The sequence below is a fragment of the Oncorhynchus keta genome, chromosome 12, assembly GCF_023373465.1.
Source record: "Oncorhynchus keta strain PuntledgeMale-10-30-2019 chromosome 12, Oket_V2, whole genome shotgun sequence".
Classification (NCBI taxonomy): domain Eukaryota; kingdom Metazoa; phylum Chordata; class Actinopteri; order Salmoniformes; family Salmonidae; genus Oncorhynchus; species Oncorhynchus keta.
In genome coordinates, this window is record NC_068432.1 from 9,928,804 (window position 1) to 9,947,734 (window position 18,931).

The 18,931-nt window shown below is 42.0% G+C and overlaps 1 protein-coding gene across 2 annotated transcripts in view; it reads left to right on the forward strand.

Annotated features, from left to right (window-relative positions):
* Window positions 1–18,931, forward strand: part of LOC118390948 (14-3-3 protein epsilon-like) — a 33,597-nt gene that overhangs the window by 11,753 nt on the left and 2,913 nt on the right. The window contains exons 2-6 of one of the 2 annotated variants that reach the window (XM_035781816.2): window positions 8,854–9,053; window positions 9,317–9,423; window positions 12,052–12,258; window positions 12,560–12,696; window positions 13,125–13,171. In XM_035781816.2, coding sequence (XP_035637709.1) covers window positions 8,854–9,053; window positions 9,317–9,423; window positions 12,052–12,258; window positions 12,560–12,696; window positions 13,125–13,132 — 659 coding nt within the window. In that variant the 3' untranslated portion in view covers window positions 13,133–13,171. The remainder of the gene's footprint in view (window positions 1–8,853; window positions 9,054–9,316; window positions 9,424–12,051; window positions 12,259–12,559; window positions 12,697–13,124; window positions 13,172–18,931) is intronic. The other variant, XM_035781815.2, reaches the window with a different exon arrangement.

Sequence of the window (18,931 nt, forward strand, 5' to 3'; positions counted from 1 at the left end):
TAGGCAAGCACCATGGTCTTGTAGCGGATGCGAGCTTCAACTGGAAGCCAGTGGAGAGAGCGGAGGAGCGGGGTGACGTGAGAGAACTTGGGAAGGTTGAACACCAGACGGGCTGCGGCGTTCTGGATGAGTTGTAGGGGTTTAATGGCACAGGCAGGGAGCCCAGCCAACAGCGAGTTGCAGTAATCCAGACGGGAGATGACAAGTGCCTGGATTAGGACCTGCGCCGCTTCCTGTGTGAGGCAGGGTCGTACTCTGCGGATGTTGTAGAGCATGAACCTACAGGAACGGGCCACCGCCTTGATGTTAGTTGAGAACGACAGGGTGTTGTCCAGGATCACGCCAAGGTTCTTAGCGCTCTGGGAGGAGGACACAATGGAGTTGTCAACCGTGATGGCGAGATCATGGAACGGGCAGTCCTTCCCCGGGAGGAAGAGCAGCTCCGTCTTGCCGAGGTTCAGCTTGAGGTGGTGATCCGTCATCCACACTGATACATCAGTCAGGAAGTTAAAGCTTGGTCGCAAATGGGTCTTCCAAATGGACAAGGAGCCCAAGCATACTTCCAAAGTTGTTGCAAAATTGCTTAAGGACATCAAAGTCAAGGTATTGGAGTGGCTATCACAAAGCCCTGACCTTAATCCTATAGAAAATGTGTGGGCAGAACTGAAAAGCGTGTGTGAGCAAGGAGGCCTACAAACCTGACTCGGTTACACCAGCTCTGTCAGGAGGAATGAGCCAAAATTCCCCCAAGTTATTGTGGGAAGCTTGTGGAAGGCTACCTGAAATGTTTGACCCAAGTTAAACCATTTTAAAGGCAATACTACCAAATAATAATTGAGTGTATGCAAACTTCTGACCCCCTGGGAATGTGATGATAGAATTAAAAACTAAAATAAATAATTCTCCCCACTATTATTCTGACTTGTCACATTCTTATAATAAAGTGGTGATCCTAACTGACCTAAGACGGGGTATGTTTACTTGGATTAAATGTTAGGAATGGAGTTTAAATGTATTTGGCAAAGTTGTATGTAAACTTTGACTTCAAATTGATAATATTGCTGCCACAATTAAACTGTATGGCCAGCTATTGAATATCCACAAGTAACATTATGTTGATGATAGAAACATTGGTTTTCTAACGTTTCTATTCTAGCAAGTTAGCTAGGTGGTTTGTTTGGAACTGTATCATGTGCAAGAAAGAAAGCTACATTTGTCTTCAATTAGAGTTTTTTTTCTCAGGCGAGTTGATTGAAATATTTCCAGCCACAGCAGCAAAATAGAAAGGACAAGTGTCAGGTAATGTTAACTTAGCTAGCTAATGTCAAATCAGCCTTATTTTTATGACACTTTCTTTAGTTAGCTTAAGCTTTTAAAGGGATAAATATCCTTTTTATAATACGTGTGTGACTTTACTAGACCTAGACGAGGCAGAATCCCGGGAGTGAGTTAGGGATGCATGAGGGACAACATTTTACAGAGGATAGAAAAACCAGGAGGGTAGATGGAGTAAGGCCAAGTGCGCGCTACCGGCAATTCAGATGTGACATACAATTGACAGACTGAAGCCGTGGCTATATAATACGCCACATGGTTAGTCAAATGTCCTTAAATTAGGCTAAGGGCTAAAAATGTTTGCATATTTAGTCTGTAGCATTATGTATTTATTTCTGAGCCAACTCCACCAGGACCTCGATGGCCCAATGGGTTTCTGGGTGCATTCAACATCGAGGAGGAGAGGGAGAAGCCAGGTGGACAAGACCAGGGTGCAGTTCTGGGTTTGGGTTCAGAAAGGAGGTAAAAACCATTTGTTTTCAAATGCTGTGATTAAACCAATGTTACATCCTGTGTGTTGGATCCACTAAAACAGCTATTAATCACTTGTTTTCTGTTTTGCGCTGTAATTAGGTAATGGATCCATATCTTGTTGGCCTTCAGGACAGCCTAGACCGGAGGTTCCAACACCGGTAGATTCTGGGGGCCTTCAGTCTGTTGGGACCTCAGCCTGCTTTCTCTAGTGAGAGGATAAACACCTTTTAACCTGAACCTCTTCCCCAAGCAGTTCTTGCAACTGCCAGAGGCTGCTGTGCTGCAAGAGTGGTTGTCTTACAAGCAACATGTGTTTGTTGGAGCATTCAAGGTATGGCATTGAGTGTGAGTCTTTTGAAGAGAACATTTTAGGCCAGTGTTGCCCAACCCTTTTTCCTGTTGAACTACCACTCTGTTGGCTCTGCTTTAATGTTGAATATTTTTTTGTTTTTAATGTATTTCAGGGGTTTGAACAGATGATGGCAATGACAAAGCTGGCCTTTCAGTTTGAGTGGAGGCTATCTACACTTGCCTTATCCAGCTGGCAGCAATCGCACTGACTATACCAGTGTCTTCCGGTTAATTGTGAGAGGGACTTCTCTGCAATGAAACGAGTAAGAACATTTAAATGTGGAAGTAGATCCTCTTTGTCCCAGTCCCCCCTCTTATTATTCTTTTGTTATTGCAGGTCAAAACAGACTTGAGGAACAGACTGCAGGGAGAGCATCTTGCCGCCTGCATGCGGCTCTGCATCAACAACCCCCCCCCCAAATCAAGCAGCTCAATTACAGGAGGGCGTTGGAAATCTTTTTCCAAAAACCCAGAAGAATAAAGTGCTCTGACAAAGGCTGTTACCTAAGTCAGAACTAGGTTCTTGTCAGAACCTGGAAAGAGATTTCCAACGCCCTCCTTTTGTGATGAACATGAATCAGGGGACTCTAATTCATGTTCCTCTGTTAATTTTGTTAATATAAACTTTTTTTAAATTCAGAAAGGTCTCTGTGTTTCTTTAGATAGCTGCAGCACTCAACCTTAAGTTGCATCCTGTATACTATAATCATTTTACCAATACGTTATTGAGATACTTTCTAGAGGTAGAAATGTATTTAAGATGGTTTGAGTGTTTTTCCTTTTTAAATGCCACCAGAATCAAGCTTTTCAGTACTTGTTTTGGGAGAGCGGACCCCGGAACACTTGAGAATGAGTTATGTGAAGAGTTGAGTATATGAATAAGAATACAGTATTTAATCCAGTATATAAATAATGTTACAAATGCAATAGTAATAGATGTATTAGAATGAGCAATATGAAAGGGAAAGGAAGAACACATTATGAATACTGTGTTAACGACAGTATAAAGGAAACGGTCCAGTGTTTGTTTCTATACAATGCTTTCGGAAAGTATTCAGACCCCTTGAGGAAACAAAATATAATCTATCTACACAATACCCCATAATGACTGCAAATGTTTTTTTATTTTCATGTTTGCAAATTAATTAAAGAAAAAAATGAAACCTTATTTAAGTATTCAGACCCTTTGCTTTGAGACCCTAAATTGAGCTCAGGTGCATCCTGTTTCCGTTGATCCTTGAGCTGTTTTTACAATTTGATTGTAGTCCATCTGTGGTAAATTCTATTGATTGGGCATGATTTAGAAAGGCTCACCGGTCTATATAAGGTCCCACAGTTGACAGTGTATGTCGGAGGAAAAACCAAGCCATGAGGTCGAAGGAAAGGCACAGATCTGGGGAAGGGTACCAAGAAATGTATTCAGCATTGAAGGTCTCGAAGAACACAGTGGCCTCCATCATTCTTAAATTGAAGAAGTTTGGAACCACCCAGACTTACGAGAGCTGGCTGCCCGGCCAAACAGCAATCGAGGGAGAAGGGCCTTTGTCAGGGAGGTAACCAAGAACCCGATGGTCACTGACAGCTTCAGAGTTCCTCTGTGGAGATGGGAGAATCTTCCAGAAAGACAACTATATCCGCAGCACTCCACCAATCAGGCCTTTATGCTAGAGTGGCCAGACGGAAGCTGCTCCTCAGTAAAATGCACATGACAGCCCACATGGAGTTTGCCAAAAGGCACCTAAAGTACTCTGACCATGAGAATGATTATCTGGTCTGATGATGGCAAGATTGAACTCTGGCCTGAATGCCAAGTGTCACGTTTGGAGGAAACCTGGCACCATCCCTACGGTGAAGCATGGTGGTGGCAGTATCATGCTGTGGGGATGTTTTTCACGGGCAGGGACTGGGAGACTAGTCAGGATCGAGGGGAAAGATGAACGGAACAAATTACACGGAGATCCTTGATGAAAACCCACTCCAGTGTGCTTAAGACCTCAGACGGGGTCTAAGGTTCACCGACCCTAAGCACACAGCCAAGACAATGCAAGAGTGGCTTCAGGACAAGTCTCTGAATTACCTTGAGTGACCTAGCCAGAGCCCGGACTTGAACCCGATCAAATATCTCAGGAGAGACCTGAAAATACCTGTGCAGCGACACTCCCCATTGAACCTGACAGAGCAGAGAAGAATGTGAGAAACTCCCCAAATACAGGTGTGCCAAGCTTGTAGGCCAGGAATTTATATGCGTGCACGGGCTCAGGCACCAGCCAATTATTCCTCCACCACCAAACTTTACAGTTGGCACTATGTGGTCTTCTCCTGGCATCCGCCAAAGCCAGATTCGTCTGTCGGACTGCCAGATGGTGAAGTGTAATTCATCACTCCATTGAACGCGTTTCCACTGCTCCAGAGGACAATGTTGGTGAGTTTTACACTACTCCGGCCAACACTTGTTCATGGTGATTTTAGGCTTGTGTGCCTAAGATCACCATGGAAACCCATTTCATGAAGCTCCCGACAAACAGTTGTTGTGCTGACGTTGCTTCCAGAGGCAGTTTGAAACTCACTAGTGAGTGTTGCAACCGAAGACAGACCATTTTTATGCGTTCCAGCACTCGGCGGTCCCGTTCTGTGAGCTTGTGTTACCTACCATTTCACTCTTCAACTGATCGCTACCCACCCGCCCGTCTAGAATCACTGCTCTGGACGGTTCTGAGTTAGAATATGTCGACAACTACAAATACCTAGGTGTCTGGTTAGACTGTGAACTCTCATTCCAGACTTACATTAAGCATGTCCAATCCAAATTTCAATCAAGAATCGGCTTCCTATTTCGCAACAAAGCATCCTTCACTCATGCTGCCCAACATACCCTCGTAAAACTGACTATCCTACCGATCCTAGTCTTTGGCGATGTCATTTACAAAATAGCCTCCAACACTCTACTCAGCAAACTGGATGTAGTTTATCACAGTGCCATCCGTTTTGTCACCAAAGCCCTATATACTACCCACCACTGCGATCTGTATGCTCTCGTTGGCTGGCCCTCGCTTCATATTCGTTGCCAAACCTACTGGCTCCAGGTCATCTGTAAGTCCTTGCTAGGTAAAGCTCTGCCTTATCTCAACTCACTGGTCACCATTGCAGCACCCACCCGTAGCACTCGCTCCAGCAGGTATATTTCACCGGTCACCCCCAAAGCCAACTCCTCCTTTGGCTGCCTTTCCTTCCAGTTCTCTGCTGCCAATGACTGGAACGAATTGCAAAAATCACTGAAGCTGGAGACTCATATCTCCCTCACTAACTCTTAAGCATCAGCTGTCAGCAGCTTACCGATCATTGCACCTGTAAATAGCCCATCTGTAAATAGCCGACCCAACTTCCACCCGAGTATCTCTACTTGCGCATTCATATTCTGCACATCTGTCACTTGTTTAATTGCTAAATTGTAATTATATCGCCACTATGGCCTATTTATTGCCTTACCTCCCTAATCTTACTACATCTGCACACACTGTACATAGACTTTTCTATTGTGTTATTGACTACGTTTGTTTATCCCATGTATAACTCTGTTGTTTGTGTCGCACTGCTTTGCTCAATCTTGGCCAGGTCGCATTTGTAAATGAGAACTTGTTCTCAACTGGCCTACCTGGATAAATGAAGGTGAAATAAAAAAAACATCACTTATATTTGACCAGGGCAGAAATTTGACATTGAAGGTGGCATTCCATGAAGGTGCCACGTTGAAAGTCCCTGAACTCTTCAGTAAGACCATTCTATTGCCAGTGTTTGTATATGGAGATTGACATTGCTGTGTGCTCGATTTTATACACCTGTTAGCAATGGGTGTTGCTGAATTAGCCGAATCCACTAATTTGAAAGGGTGTCCACATTTTGTATATTTATTGTGTACTTGAATGGGAATATTGGTTTGAAATTCTGTCAATCCCCCATAACTAACCTATTAATAGAAATATAGATAATAGAATGGATGTTACCATTTAAATTGACTGGCGGCCGTCTTTGTAGAAATGAAAAGTTCAAATAAATTAAATTATAAAGGTGTATGAATGGACAAAGCCATCGATCATTTGACACCATTCATTCCTATGTTTAGACTCTATAGCGCATTGAAGCCAACTGTTGTCGGTTAAGATATTAGATGCGCAGTTTGTGCTACTCCATGATGTGACGTTTCAGGATAGCTCAGTGCTGCCCCATCTCATTGAGTAACTCAAGTTGAAGGCCTGACCGTGGCACTGCAGGCTGCCATTAGCAACTAAATTATCCGTAACTTCTGTATGCGATTACATTTTTTAAATATTTTTTGTTTGTTTTGAATAATCTGTTCAAGGACATACATCTGGTGTATTAGAACCAATTATTGGCACCATGATTGTCTTCTAAAATGTGTTTATTTGTATAAAGATTGACCATGTCATTTTTCCCTTCTATAATGGGGATCTTGTTTTCTGCTAACAATGCCCGCAGTACCACTGTCGGCCTTGAACTTCTGTGGAACCAGGTCTCTCAACTGAGACTGCTCTGCTGTCTATCTCACGAATGCTCTCCGCACTGCCAAAGCTGACGCTCTTGTCTCTGTTCTCATCCTCCTAGATCTATCCACTGCCTTCGACACATGAACCATCAGATCTTCCCCTCCACCCTCTCAGGGCTGGGTGTTTCAGGTTCTGCACTCTCTTGGGTTGCATCCTACCTGGCAGGCCGCTCCTATCAGGTGACGTGGAGAGGATCTGTGTCTGCAGCACATGCTCACACTATTGGTGTCCCCCAGGGCTCGGTTCTAGGCCCTCTCCTTTTCTCTATACACCAAGTTACTCGGCTCCGTCATATCATGTTCTCGCCAAGCATTGCTACGCGGATGACACTCAACTATTTTTCTCCTTCCCCTCCCCTTCTGAACCCCAGGTGGCACACCCAGGTGCCTGGCAGATATCACTGCTTTGATGTCGGCCCACCAACTCAAGCTCAACCTCGACATGATTGAGCTGCTCTTCCTCCCGGGAAGGCCTGCCCGCTTCAAGACCTCTCTTCACGGTTGTCCCCTCCCAGAGAGCAAAGAATCTGGCATGACCCTTAACATCTTTTGTTCTCTGAAAGAATCAAGGCGGTGACTCGCTCATGCAAGTTCGTGCTCCACAACATCCGTAGTGTTCGACCCCACCTCACACAGGAGGCAGCGCAGGTCCTCATCCAGGCACTTGTCACCACCAGTCTGGACTACTGCAACTCGCTGTGAGCTGGGCTCCCCGCTTGTGCCATCAAACCCCTGCAACTTATCCAGAACGCTGCAGGCGGCCTGGTGTTCAACCTTCCCAAGTTCTACCATGTCACCCTGCTCCTCTGCACACTCCACTTGCTTCCAGTCGAGGCTTGCATCCGCTACAAGACCATGGTACTTGCCTACAGAGCAGCAAGAGAACTTGCATTTCGTGAACGAACTGTCACAATTTTCCCCCCTACTAGCACTGACTTTGATAACTACGTTATTGAAGAAAAATGTACTATCATCAGTGAGATACTTGTGTACATGTGGACACCCCTTCAAATATGTGAATTTGTTTGTTTCAGCTACACCCGTTGCTGGCAGGTGTATACAATCGAGCACACCGCCATGCAATCTCCATAGACAAACATTGGTAGTAGAATGGCCTTACTGAAGAGCTCAGTGACTTTCAAAGTGACACCGTCATAGGATGTCAGTTTGTCAAATTTCTGCCCTGCTAGAGATGCCCTGGTCAACTGTAACTGCTGTTATTGTGAAGTGGAAACGTCTAGGAGCAACAATGGCTCAGCTGCGAAATTGTAGACTACACATGCTCACAGAACGGGACCACCAAGTGCTGAAGAACGTAGGGTGTCAAATTCGTCTGTCCTCAGTTGCGTCGCTCACGACCGAGTTCCAAACGGCCTCTGAAAGCAATGTCAGCATAAAAACTGTTCGTTGGGGGCTTCATGAAATGGGTTTCCATGGCCGAGCAGCCGCATACTAAGATCGCCATGTGAAATGCCAAGCGTCAGCTGGAGTGGTGTGAAGCTCGCCGCCATTGGACTCTGGAGCAGTGGAAATGCCTTCTTTGGAGTGATGAATCACGCTTCACCATCTGGCAGTCAACCGTCAAATCCTGTTTCAGCATGACAATGGTTTGCTTAACGATGTGGAAGAAATTGACCGGCCTCCACAGATCTCTGACCTCAACTCCATCGCACACCTTTGGGATGAATTGGAATGCCGACTGCGAGCCAGGCCTAATCGCCCAACATCAATTCCCGACGTCAGCTGCTCTTGTGGCTGAATGGAAGCACGTCCCCACAGCAATGTTACAACATCTCGTGGAAAGCCTTCCCAGAAGAGTGGAGGCTGTTATAGCAGCAAAGGGGGGGAACCAACTCCATACTAATGCCCATGATTTTGGAATGATGTGTTGAACGAGCAGGTGTCCACATACTTTTGGTCATGTGTATGTGGTTGTCCAACCTGGCCATCTTAAAATGAATGCACTAATAACTAAGTTGCTCTGGATAAGAGCTTCTGCTATATTATTAAAATGTTTAATTATTGCAGCCACTAAGCAACTGACGATCCCCAGAACAGACTCTTCCTACCTTATTGAAAACGGGTTGTGTGATGGTTGAGGTTCATTCTTTTCTCTCTCTCCTCTCTGTCAGAAATGGTGGAGTCCATGAAGAATGTGGCCGGCATGGACGTGGAGCTGACGGTGGAAGAGCGGAACCTGCTGTCAGTGGCGTACAAAAACGTGATCGGAGCCAGAAGAGCATCCTGGAGGATAATCAGCAGCCTCGAACAGAAAGAAGAGAACAAAGGAGGCGAAGACAAACTAAAGATGATCAGGGAATACAGGCAAACGGTGAGCCACCGGGACGGCGGTAGTAGAAGAATAGAATCACCTTGCTGTCGAAATGTTAGTTACATAATACATGTAGACCTATTGCATCGGAGGGATGGTGTGGGGCTCCTTTCAAAGTAGAGGTTAAGACTCTGGTCCTCTTTTAATCTTTTGAAGAGGTCATTCAATGGTTAAGTAAAAATGAGACTTCATAGTTGTGTGTGATGTTTTTTCCCATTCTCGAGTTTGTTGACAACTGGTTGTGTGTGTTGTCTGCTCTGCAGGTGGAGACTGAGCTAAAATCAATCTGTAAGGACATTCTGGATGTACTGGACAAGCACCTCATTCCAGCTGCAAACACGGGAGAATCAAAGGTTTTCTACTACAAAATGTACGTCTGTGGATGGGAGATATCTTCAAAAGCTATTTTGCACACACCAGCGAGTATGTACGCCCTGCCCTGACTGCGGAAGTAATATGAGAAAAGGCTTCCATGTCTTCTCAGTGCAGCATTGTGGCAGTTGCTCACACAACACTCGCTCTCTCTCGCGCTCTCTGGCAAGCAGAGTGTAAAACCTCTTATCAACTACTCTGCATCTGTTTTCCACACTTTTCTGTGAAGTGTGCACTTGTGTGCAACCTTGAGCTTGGCCAATAAACCCAAAATTATCAACACTGACCATATCAATCACTTATCTCAGACATTTTGCTGATGTCATTCATTACAATAAGCAGACTACTAGAAACATGTGACATTTTCTAATATGGGTGATTGTTAATGGGACAATTGATGGCTACAACCATCAAACTAGTACTATTAACATTTGGTCTTCAAGGACCTGAGGGCTGTGCTGAACATGTGTTATATTTCCTCTCTGTTAAAATGAGCAAAACATTCTTCTATCCAAAGTGTTTAAAATGTTCTATGCTCCCTGACTGTCTCATTTTGGTTTTTATTAGCGAGCTGGACACAGTCAAGAAACTGTATGAATGTAGGTCAATTATAATTTCTGCACATTTTCATTTTGGTTTGTATTAGCGAGCTGGACACAGTCAAGAAACTGTATGAATGTAGGTCAATTATAATTTCTGCACATTTTCATTTTGGTTTGTATTAGCGAGCTGGACACAGTCAAGAAACTGTATGAATGTAGGTCCATTAATTTCTGCACATTTTCAATTAGGTTTTTGTCATTTTAAAGTATACGTGACCGACCGCCTCGATTTGGTCTTATGTATCAAAATTTGAAATTGTGTTTTTTTTTTTACGTTGGATAAAAGTGGAGACACAGAGCTAGAAAATGTTATATTATACACTGCAACAATGGGAAAATAACTTTCCTTTGAAAGTTGACAAACTTGTAACCCCACCTTTGAGAAAATGTCCCTTTTTGGTACATGTACTGGAGAGCTCTTCTTTGTCTTATACCCATTCAGCATTATTCACACCCACTGAAGCTTTAGTCCCAGCCATCTCTTTAAGGATTCACATGTGAGGTCATGTGGTAAACACACGTTATATCACATCAAATCTAAGTTTATTTGTCACATGCACAGGATGCAGAAGGTGTAAACGGTACAGTGATAGTACTTGCATAGTAGCAATATAAAAAACAAAGTGTACAGATAAAAACATTTTATGAATATTTTATCGTTATTAGATGACGCTCACCCGACACACTTGTCTAAATTGATGGGTTATGTGAAGGAAATGCTATAACCAACCCTCACCCAGATCTTGCTAAGGGAATGGGTCACTATTGTCTAGACATGTACACGTGTTCATGAAATGCCATCGATGGTTGTAATCACCCACAGACGCACCTGCTAATTTGATGGGTCGTATAATAATCCGGACGAAGTGGAGTCTTTTGTTAGACATGTAGCTAGCTAGCTAGCTAAACAATGAACCGGCATAACCCCAACTACTACCAATACAAACATTGTCATAGCTATAGTATGAATCTGCAGGTAGCTAAAGCTAACAAACTAGGTTAAATGTTAACTAGATAACATTATGCTATAACTAGCAATGCAAATAGTTTTCTGATTCAAATAATATAACTACACAGATCATACATGTAACGTTAGCTAGTGAGCCAGCAAGCTAACATTTGCTAGCTAACGGTCTGCTTTAACTTGCAATAAAAATGACTTTCTAACCAAATTGAAACCTTTATCTGAGCTAGGCTCTTACCTGTATACATGGATGAATGCGTCACGGCAGACTGGAACTATTTTAATGATGTTTTCTTTGTAGCTAAGTCTTGTTTGGCCAGCTTTGTGTCAAGTCACTCCAGTTCACACTAACCGTGGCGTGTTCAGAATGTAGCCCATCACTTTTTCCTACTGATCTGTCGATAGTGCCTGTTAATTTCAAGGCATCAAAAACTTTTGTAGTTCTCGATGGCTAACGTTATATCTTAAAAAATGGCACGGTAGAAAGGACTGTCAACATACTAAACAGCTCACGTTATAGACAGAAGCATGCTACATGGCAGACAAATTCAATCCCATCTCGTGGTATGTCCAGCCCATACATTATCTCAGCCAATCATGGCTAGTGGGAAGGTTCGTGTCGCACCCCCGCCCCAAAATAAAATCAATAAATAATTCTAATACTGTATATATTTATTTTACCCCCTCACGAGCTGGATTTGGCCCACAGCCATATATTTGACATCCCTGGTTTAAAGAATCATAACAAAAACTCTGGTGTACATGGTTATAGACTTATTGTTCTATTAATCATTATAGCATAAATTCAGGACATTTATCGCGATATAGATTTTTGTCTATATCGCCCAGGTCTAGCACTACCCCACAACGATTTAAAAGCACACGCTTGGTATAAGCAAGGGCTCTTAATACCAGTCCTTTTTAATTCCAAATCGGAGAGTTCTGTGCAGAAGTGCGTACCTCAGGAAAAGAGTCCTATGTTAACATAAGGAGACCATGGATTTATTGTTGTTTTGAGGGGTTGAAATAACCATGGTCTCGTTCTCCCCTCTGTTCTCAGGAAGGGAGACTACCACAGGTACCTGGCAGAGTTCGCTACGGGTAACGACAGGAAGGAGGCGGCGGAGAACAGTTTGGTAGCCTACAAAGCCGCTAGCGACATCGCCATGATCGAGCTCCCCCCGACTCACCCCATCCGCCTGGGACTGGCACTCAACTTCTCCGTATTTTATTATGAAATTCTCAATTCCCCTGACCGCGCATGCAGGTGGGCCCCCTCTCTCCTGTCTTATCTTCTCATCTTCTCTCTCTTGGGGCTCATATCTGGTGCTCCATCATGCCATGGTGAAATTTTCAGACTGGGTGTGCAGTACAGTCTGACCAACACATTGAGGAAGTCACCTCATGCCCTGGCTAGTTATATATATATATATATATTTGTATGAATACATTTGATTGTATATTCCATACATGTTACTAGATGTTCAGCCCATTGTTGATGTGTGACTTGGATGCTGTGTGAAATCCAACCTTTGACCCCTCTGCTCTGCCCACGCTGCTGCCCTCAGGTTGGCGAAGGCGGCATTTGACGATGCCATTGCAGAACTGGACACGCTGAGCGAGGAGAGCTACAAGGACTCCACGCTCATCATGCAGTTGCTACGCGACAACCTTACATTATGGACTTCAGACATGCAGGGAGACGGTGAGTGTTCCATGCTTCTTCACCTGTTATATGTAGCACAATAGTTGGACTAAACACACTAAAGCGTCTCTTTTCAGTGTTGTTCAAAAGTATGCTGCTTCATCAGTTTGACAGCAAACAAGGTCACGTAGAGGATGGGTGTTTTCTAGCTATTGACTTTGCTGACTGCTGGCCTGGTGTGGTGTACACTTGACCTTCTCTAACTTCCCTCAGTACAGTGGTCCTTCTCTAACCGAAGCGCCTCTCCATCTCTAGCTCTCTCTTTCTCCCTCTCTTTATCGTTCTCTATCTCTTTGTCTTTCACCTTTCTCTTTGTTTCTCTCCCTTTTACTTTTTTTTGTCCTGGTCCGTCTGTTGAGCTGTACTCCCTTTCACTGCTCTAATATCTCTCTCCCATCTCTCTCGTGTCTCCGTTTTCCTCTGTGTAGATTCTTAAGGACAACCCCTCTTCATTCCCTCTATAGAACTGTATTTTGTAAGTCATCTCTTTCACCTTTCTTGGACATACCTCTTGCTCCCTCACTCAGACTTGCTTCCCCTCACTAACCCTTTGTCACTGCATCGTCCAGTGCCAGGTTGGGTTCATTAGGGCACACCGTAGCAAAATGTTGTGCAACGGGAACAAGTGTTTCTTATTAAATAGTGCTGAACATTGAGTGCATTTTTAGGTTCTGTTCAGCTTCAGTTCGATAATGAAAAAATGCATTATGTGCATTAAATGCTGTAACACAGAATAAAACGATTAATAAACGTCCCATGATGGTAGGGACTTCCCATTACTGCTTATCACTTATTAACCCCGTAAAACAATACACACCAATATCTGTCTGTTTGTTTTGCATGGTCTGTTTCCATCTGCTGATGTTGGCCCTCAGCATCTGCGGTGGAAGTTGGCAGTGTTACAGCGGTGTTTGTCTGTCCAGGAGACATCCCGAAAATCTGTCTTCTCACAAAAATGCCTGTCGAGTCCAAACGGTTATAGACTCATGTTGGCTAGTTAACATTGAACCTAGTTTGTTAGCTTTAGCTACTTGCAGATGCATACTATAGAAAAACTATGACCCCTCTATGGAAAGATGACTCTTACGAACACAATGTTGTTCTCTGTTCGACCCCAACAAGCGTCACAGGACTCCTCTGAAGTCGGTACCGCCGATCTGCCAGTTTCTGTCTGTAGAGTCCGAACAGTGTGGGCTAGAGGTCGACCGATTATGATTTTTCAACGACGACACAGATTTATTGGAGGACCCCAAAAAAGCCGATACCGATTAATTGGCCGATTTAAATAAATAAAACATTTTTTACAGATTTTTTAAATTTGTAATAATGACAATTACAACCATACTGAATGAACACTTTTATTTTAACTTAATACATCGATAAAATATATTCAGTCTCAAATAAATAATGAAATCTGTTCAATTTGGTTTAAATAATGCAAAAACAACATTTTGGAGAAAGTAAAAGTGCAATATTTGCTTTGTAAAAAAACGTTTAAGTTCCTTGCTCAGAAAATGAGAACATATGAAAGCTGGTGTTTCCTTTTAACATGAGTCTTCAATATTCCCAGGTAAGAAGTTTTAGGTTATGGTTATTATAGGAATTATAGGACTATTTCTCTCTATACCATTTGTATTTCATATACCTTTGACTGTTGGATGTTCTTATAGGCACTATAGTATTGCCAGCCTAACCTCGGGAGTTGATAGGCTTGAAGTCATAAACAGCGCAATGCTTGAAGCACAGCGTAGAGCTGCTGGCAAATGCAGGAAAGTGCTGTTTGAATGAATGCTTACGAGCCTGCTGCTACCTACCACCGCTCAGTCAGACTGCTCTATCAAATATCAAATCATAGACTTAATTATAATATAACACACAGAAATACGAGCCTTAGGTCATTAATATGGTCAAATCCGGAAGCTATCATTTTGGGAAAAAAACAGTGAATTTATTTATTTCAGTGAAATACGGAACCGTTCCGTATTTTATCTAACGGGTGGCATCCCTAAGTCTAAATATTGCTTTTACATTGCACAACGTTCAACGTTATGTCATAACCATGTACAATTAGTCTTTGTTAGCGAACTATGTGAAGACCATTTCTTCCTATGAGCCAGGCAGCCCAAATGGCTATATACTGCTTGCACAGAAAGCAAGAGAAGTGACACAATTCCCTAGTTAAAATAAATTAATGTTAGCAGGCAATATTAACTAAATATGCAGGTTTTAAAATGCGCTCGTTAAATCATCAACCGTTTGGCGAAGTGATTCGATGATAAATTAACAGGTACCTCATCGATTATATTCAACGCAGGACAAGCTAGATAACTACACATGGTTGATATTACTAGTTTAACTAGTGATTATGTTAAGATTGATAGTTTTTTTTAAAGATAAGCTTAATACTAGCTAGCAACCTGCCTTGGCTCTTGCTGCACTCTCGTAAAAGGTAGTCAGCCTGCCACGCAGTCTCCTCGTGGAGTGCAATGTAATCGGCCATAATTGGTGTCCAAAAATGCTGATGACCGATTATGATAACTTGAAATCGGCCCTAATTAATCGGCCATTCAGATTAATCGGTCGACCTCTAGTTTGGGCTACAAACTAATATGACCCTCTATGGAAAGGTGAGACTCACAAACACGTACAGTGCCATCAAATTATTCGCACACCTTTAGTGTTTCCATATTTTATTGTTACAGCCAGGATATGAAATGTAATTCCTTTGAAATTGTGTCACACACAATACCGCGTAATGTCAAGGTTGAATTTTGTTTTGCATAATTTTTTAAAATGAAAATGAATAGCTGAAATGACTTGAGTCAATAAGTATTTCACCTTTTGTTATGGCAAGCCTAAATAAGTGCAGGAGTAAAAAATGTGCTTAACAAATCGCATAATAAGTTATGTGGACTCATTCCATGTTCAATAATAGTTCACTTGATTTTTGAGCAACTACCCCATCTCTTTACCCCACACATACAATTGTCTCTAAGGTCTCTCAATCGAGTTGTGAATTTCAAGCACAGATTCAACCACAAAGACCAGGGAAGTTTTTCAATGCCACTCAATGGCTAAAAGTAGCTGAATGTCCCTTTGAGCATGAGGAAGTTATTAATTAAGCTTTTCATGGTGTTTCAATACACCCAGTCACTACAAAGATGGGAGGCGTCCTTCCTAACTCATTTGCCAGAGATGAAGGAAACTGCTCAGGGATTTCACCATGAGGCCAATGGTAATTTTAAAATAGTTATAGTTTAATGGCTGTGATATGAGAACTGATAGAACAACAACATTGTAGTTACTAACCTAAATAACCGAGTGAAAAGATTGAAGCCTGTACAGAATACAAAATATTCCAAAACATGCATCCTGTTTGCAACAAGGCACTTGGCATACTGCAAAAAACAAGGCACTTGGCATACTGCAAAAAACAAGGCACTTGGCATACTGCAAAAAACGTGGCAAAGAAATGTACTTTTTGTCCAGAATACAAAGTGTTCACTGAGTATACATTACTGAGTACCACTCGTCATATTTTCAAGCATGGTGGTGCATCATGTTAAGGGTACGCTTGTCATTGGGAAGGACTAAGACATTATTTTAAGATAAGAAACCGAATACAGCTATGCACAGGCACAATCCTAGAGGGAGAAGCTGGTTGTCTGCTTTCCAACAGACACTGGGAGACAAATTCACATTTCAGCAGGTCAATAACCTAAAACACAAGGCCAAATCTACACTGTATTTTCTTACCAAAATGACATTTAGTGTTCCTGATTGGCTTAGTTACAGCTTTACTTAAATTGGCTTGAAAATCTATGACAAGACTTGAAAATGGTTGTCTGGAAACGATCAACTTGACAGACCATGAAGAATTTAAAAAATAATAATTGTCAAATATTGTACAATCCACAAAACTGCAAAACTGTAATTTCCACCAACGGTGAGCAAACAAACTTCAAAGTTTTACTCGGATATGAACACTTATGTAAATGAGATGTATTTCTGTATTTAAAATGTACACATATTTATAAAAACTTGTTTTCACTTTGTCATTATGGGGTATTGTGTGTAGATGGGTGAGAATCTATTTAATAATGTTTTTATTCAGGCTGTAACACAACACAATGTGGAATGAGTCAACTGGTATGAATACTTTTTGAAGGCACTGTACGTTGCTTGTTTTGCTCTAAGCCTCACAAGCCTTGTCTGGCGGTAGCCTGATACCAGTTAAAAAAGTGGGGAGAACAAGTATTTGATACACTGCTGATTTTGCAGGTTTTCCAACTTACAAAGCATGTAGAGGTCTGTAATTGTTTATCATAGGTACACTTCAACTGTGTAAGACGGAATCTAATCTAATTACTTAAAAATCATACAATGTGATTTTCTGGATTTTTGTTTTAGATTCCGTCTCTCACAGTTGAAGTGAGCGTAGCCTAGTGGTTAGAGCGTTGGACTAGTAAACGGAAGGTTGCAAGTTCAAACCCCCGAGCTGACAAGGTACAAATCTCTCGTTCTGCCCCTGAACAGTTAACCCACTGTTCCTAGGCCGTCATTGAAAATAAGAATTTGTTCTTAACTGACTTGCCTGGTTAAATAAAGGTAAAAAAATAAATACAAAAATAAACAGTTTGGGCCGCCTGGCTTGTTGTGAACTAATTTGCCAGAATTTTACATAATTATGACATAACATTGAGGGTTGTACAATGTAACAGCAATATTTAGACTTATGGATGCCATCCGTTAGAAAAATACGTAACGGTTCCGTATTTCACTGAAATAAAAAACTTTTGTTTTCGAAATGATAGTTTCCTGATTCGACTATATTAATGATCAAAAGCTCGTATTTCTGTGTGTTATGTTATAATTAAGTCTATGATTTGATATTTGATAGAGCAGTCTGACTGAGTATGGTAGGCAGCAGCAGGCTCGTAAGCATTCATTCAAACAGCACTTTTGTGCGTTTTGCCAGCAGCTCTTCTCTGTGCTTCAAGCATTGAGCTGTTTATGACTTCAAGCCTATCAACTCCCGAGATTAGGCTGGTGTAACCGATGTGAAATAGCTAGCTAGTTAGCGGGGTGCGCGCTAATAGTGTTTCAAATGTCACTCGCTCTGAGACTTGGAGTAGTTGTTTCCCTTGCTCTGTGGAGCGATGGGTAACGATGCTTCGAAGGTGTCGATGTGTTCCTGGTTCGAGCCCAGGTAGGGGCGAGGAAAGGGACGGAAGCTATACTGTTACACTGGCTATACTAAAGTGCCTATAAGAACATCCAATAGTCAAAGGTATATGAAATACAAATGGTATAGAGAGAAATAGTCCTATAATTCCTATAATAACTACAACCTAAAACCTCTTACCTTGGAATATTGAAGTCTCATGTTAAAAGGAACCACCAGCTTTCATATGTTCTCATGTTCTGAGCAAGGAACTTAATCGTTAGCTTTTTTACATGGCACATATTGCATTTTTACTTCTCCAACACTTTGTTCTTGTGTTATTTTTATTTACAAATACATTTTAAAAAATTGGCCGATTTAATCTGCTTATTTTGGTCCTCCAATAATCAGTATAGGTATCGGCGTTGAAAAATCATAATAGGTTGACCTCTAGTTTATATGGAAGTAGTTTCGTGCCTAAAAAATGTGTTAAAAGGATACTTCGGGATTTTGGCAATGAGGCCCTTTATCTACTTCCCCAGAGTCGGATGAAGTCATGGATACCATTTTATGACGAATTATCCCTTTAAATATGGGTTAAACAAATTAATAATCGTGATCTTTCTTACATCTCTCAGATATAGGACACACTTCAAAACAATCTTCCTTTTAATTTATTTTTTGACTGTCTGTTATTCAATGTGTTTCCATGGGCTAATGGCAGTAAGGCCAAATTCAACGATTAATCAAATATTTTTATTTTATACCTGAAGTGGTCCCTCAAGTGTAGACTCTCAGGCAGGGGTCTCCAACCTTTTCTAACATGAGAACTACTCAAATAAGCCTGTTCTTCTCTTCTCCCCTGCAATGCTTCCCCAGGTTCTTCGTGCACTACTTTCTCTTGTCCACTATGCTTTCTTTTAAAGGGGGCACTATAAAATGAGTCCTTGCGCTAACTGAGGAAATATTGACTTAACACAAGTGGTCATATTTAGCTAACTCTTGGCTGACATAAACCACAATAGGAATTAGCTAATAGAAATTTCTATTTACAATTCATCAAATCACCGG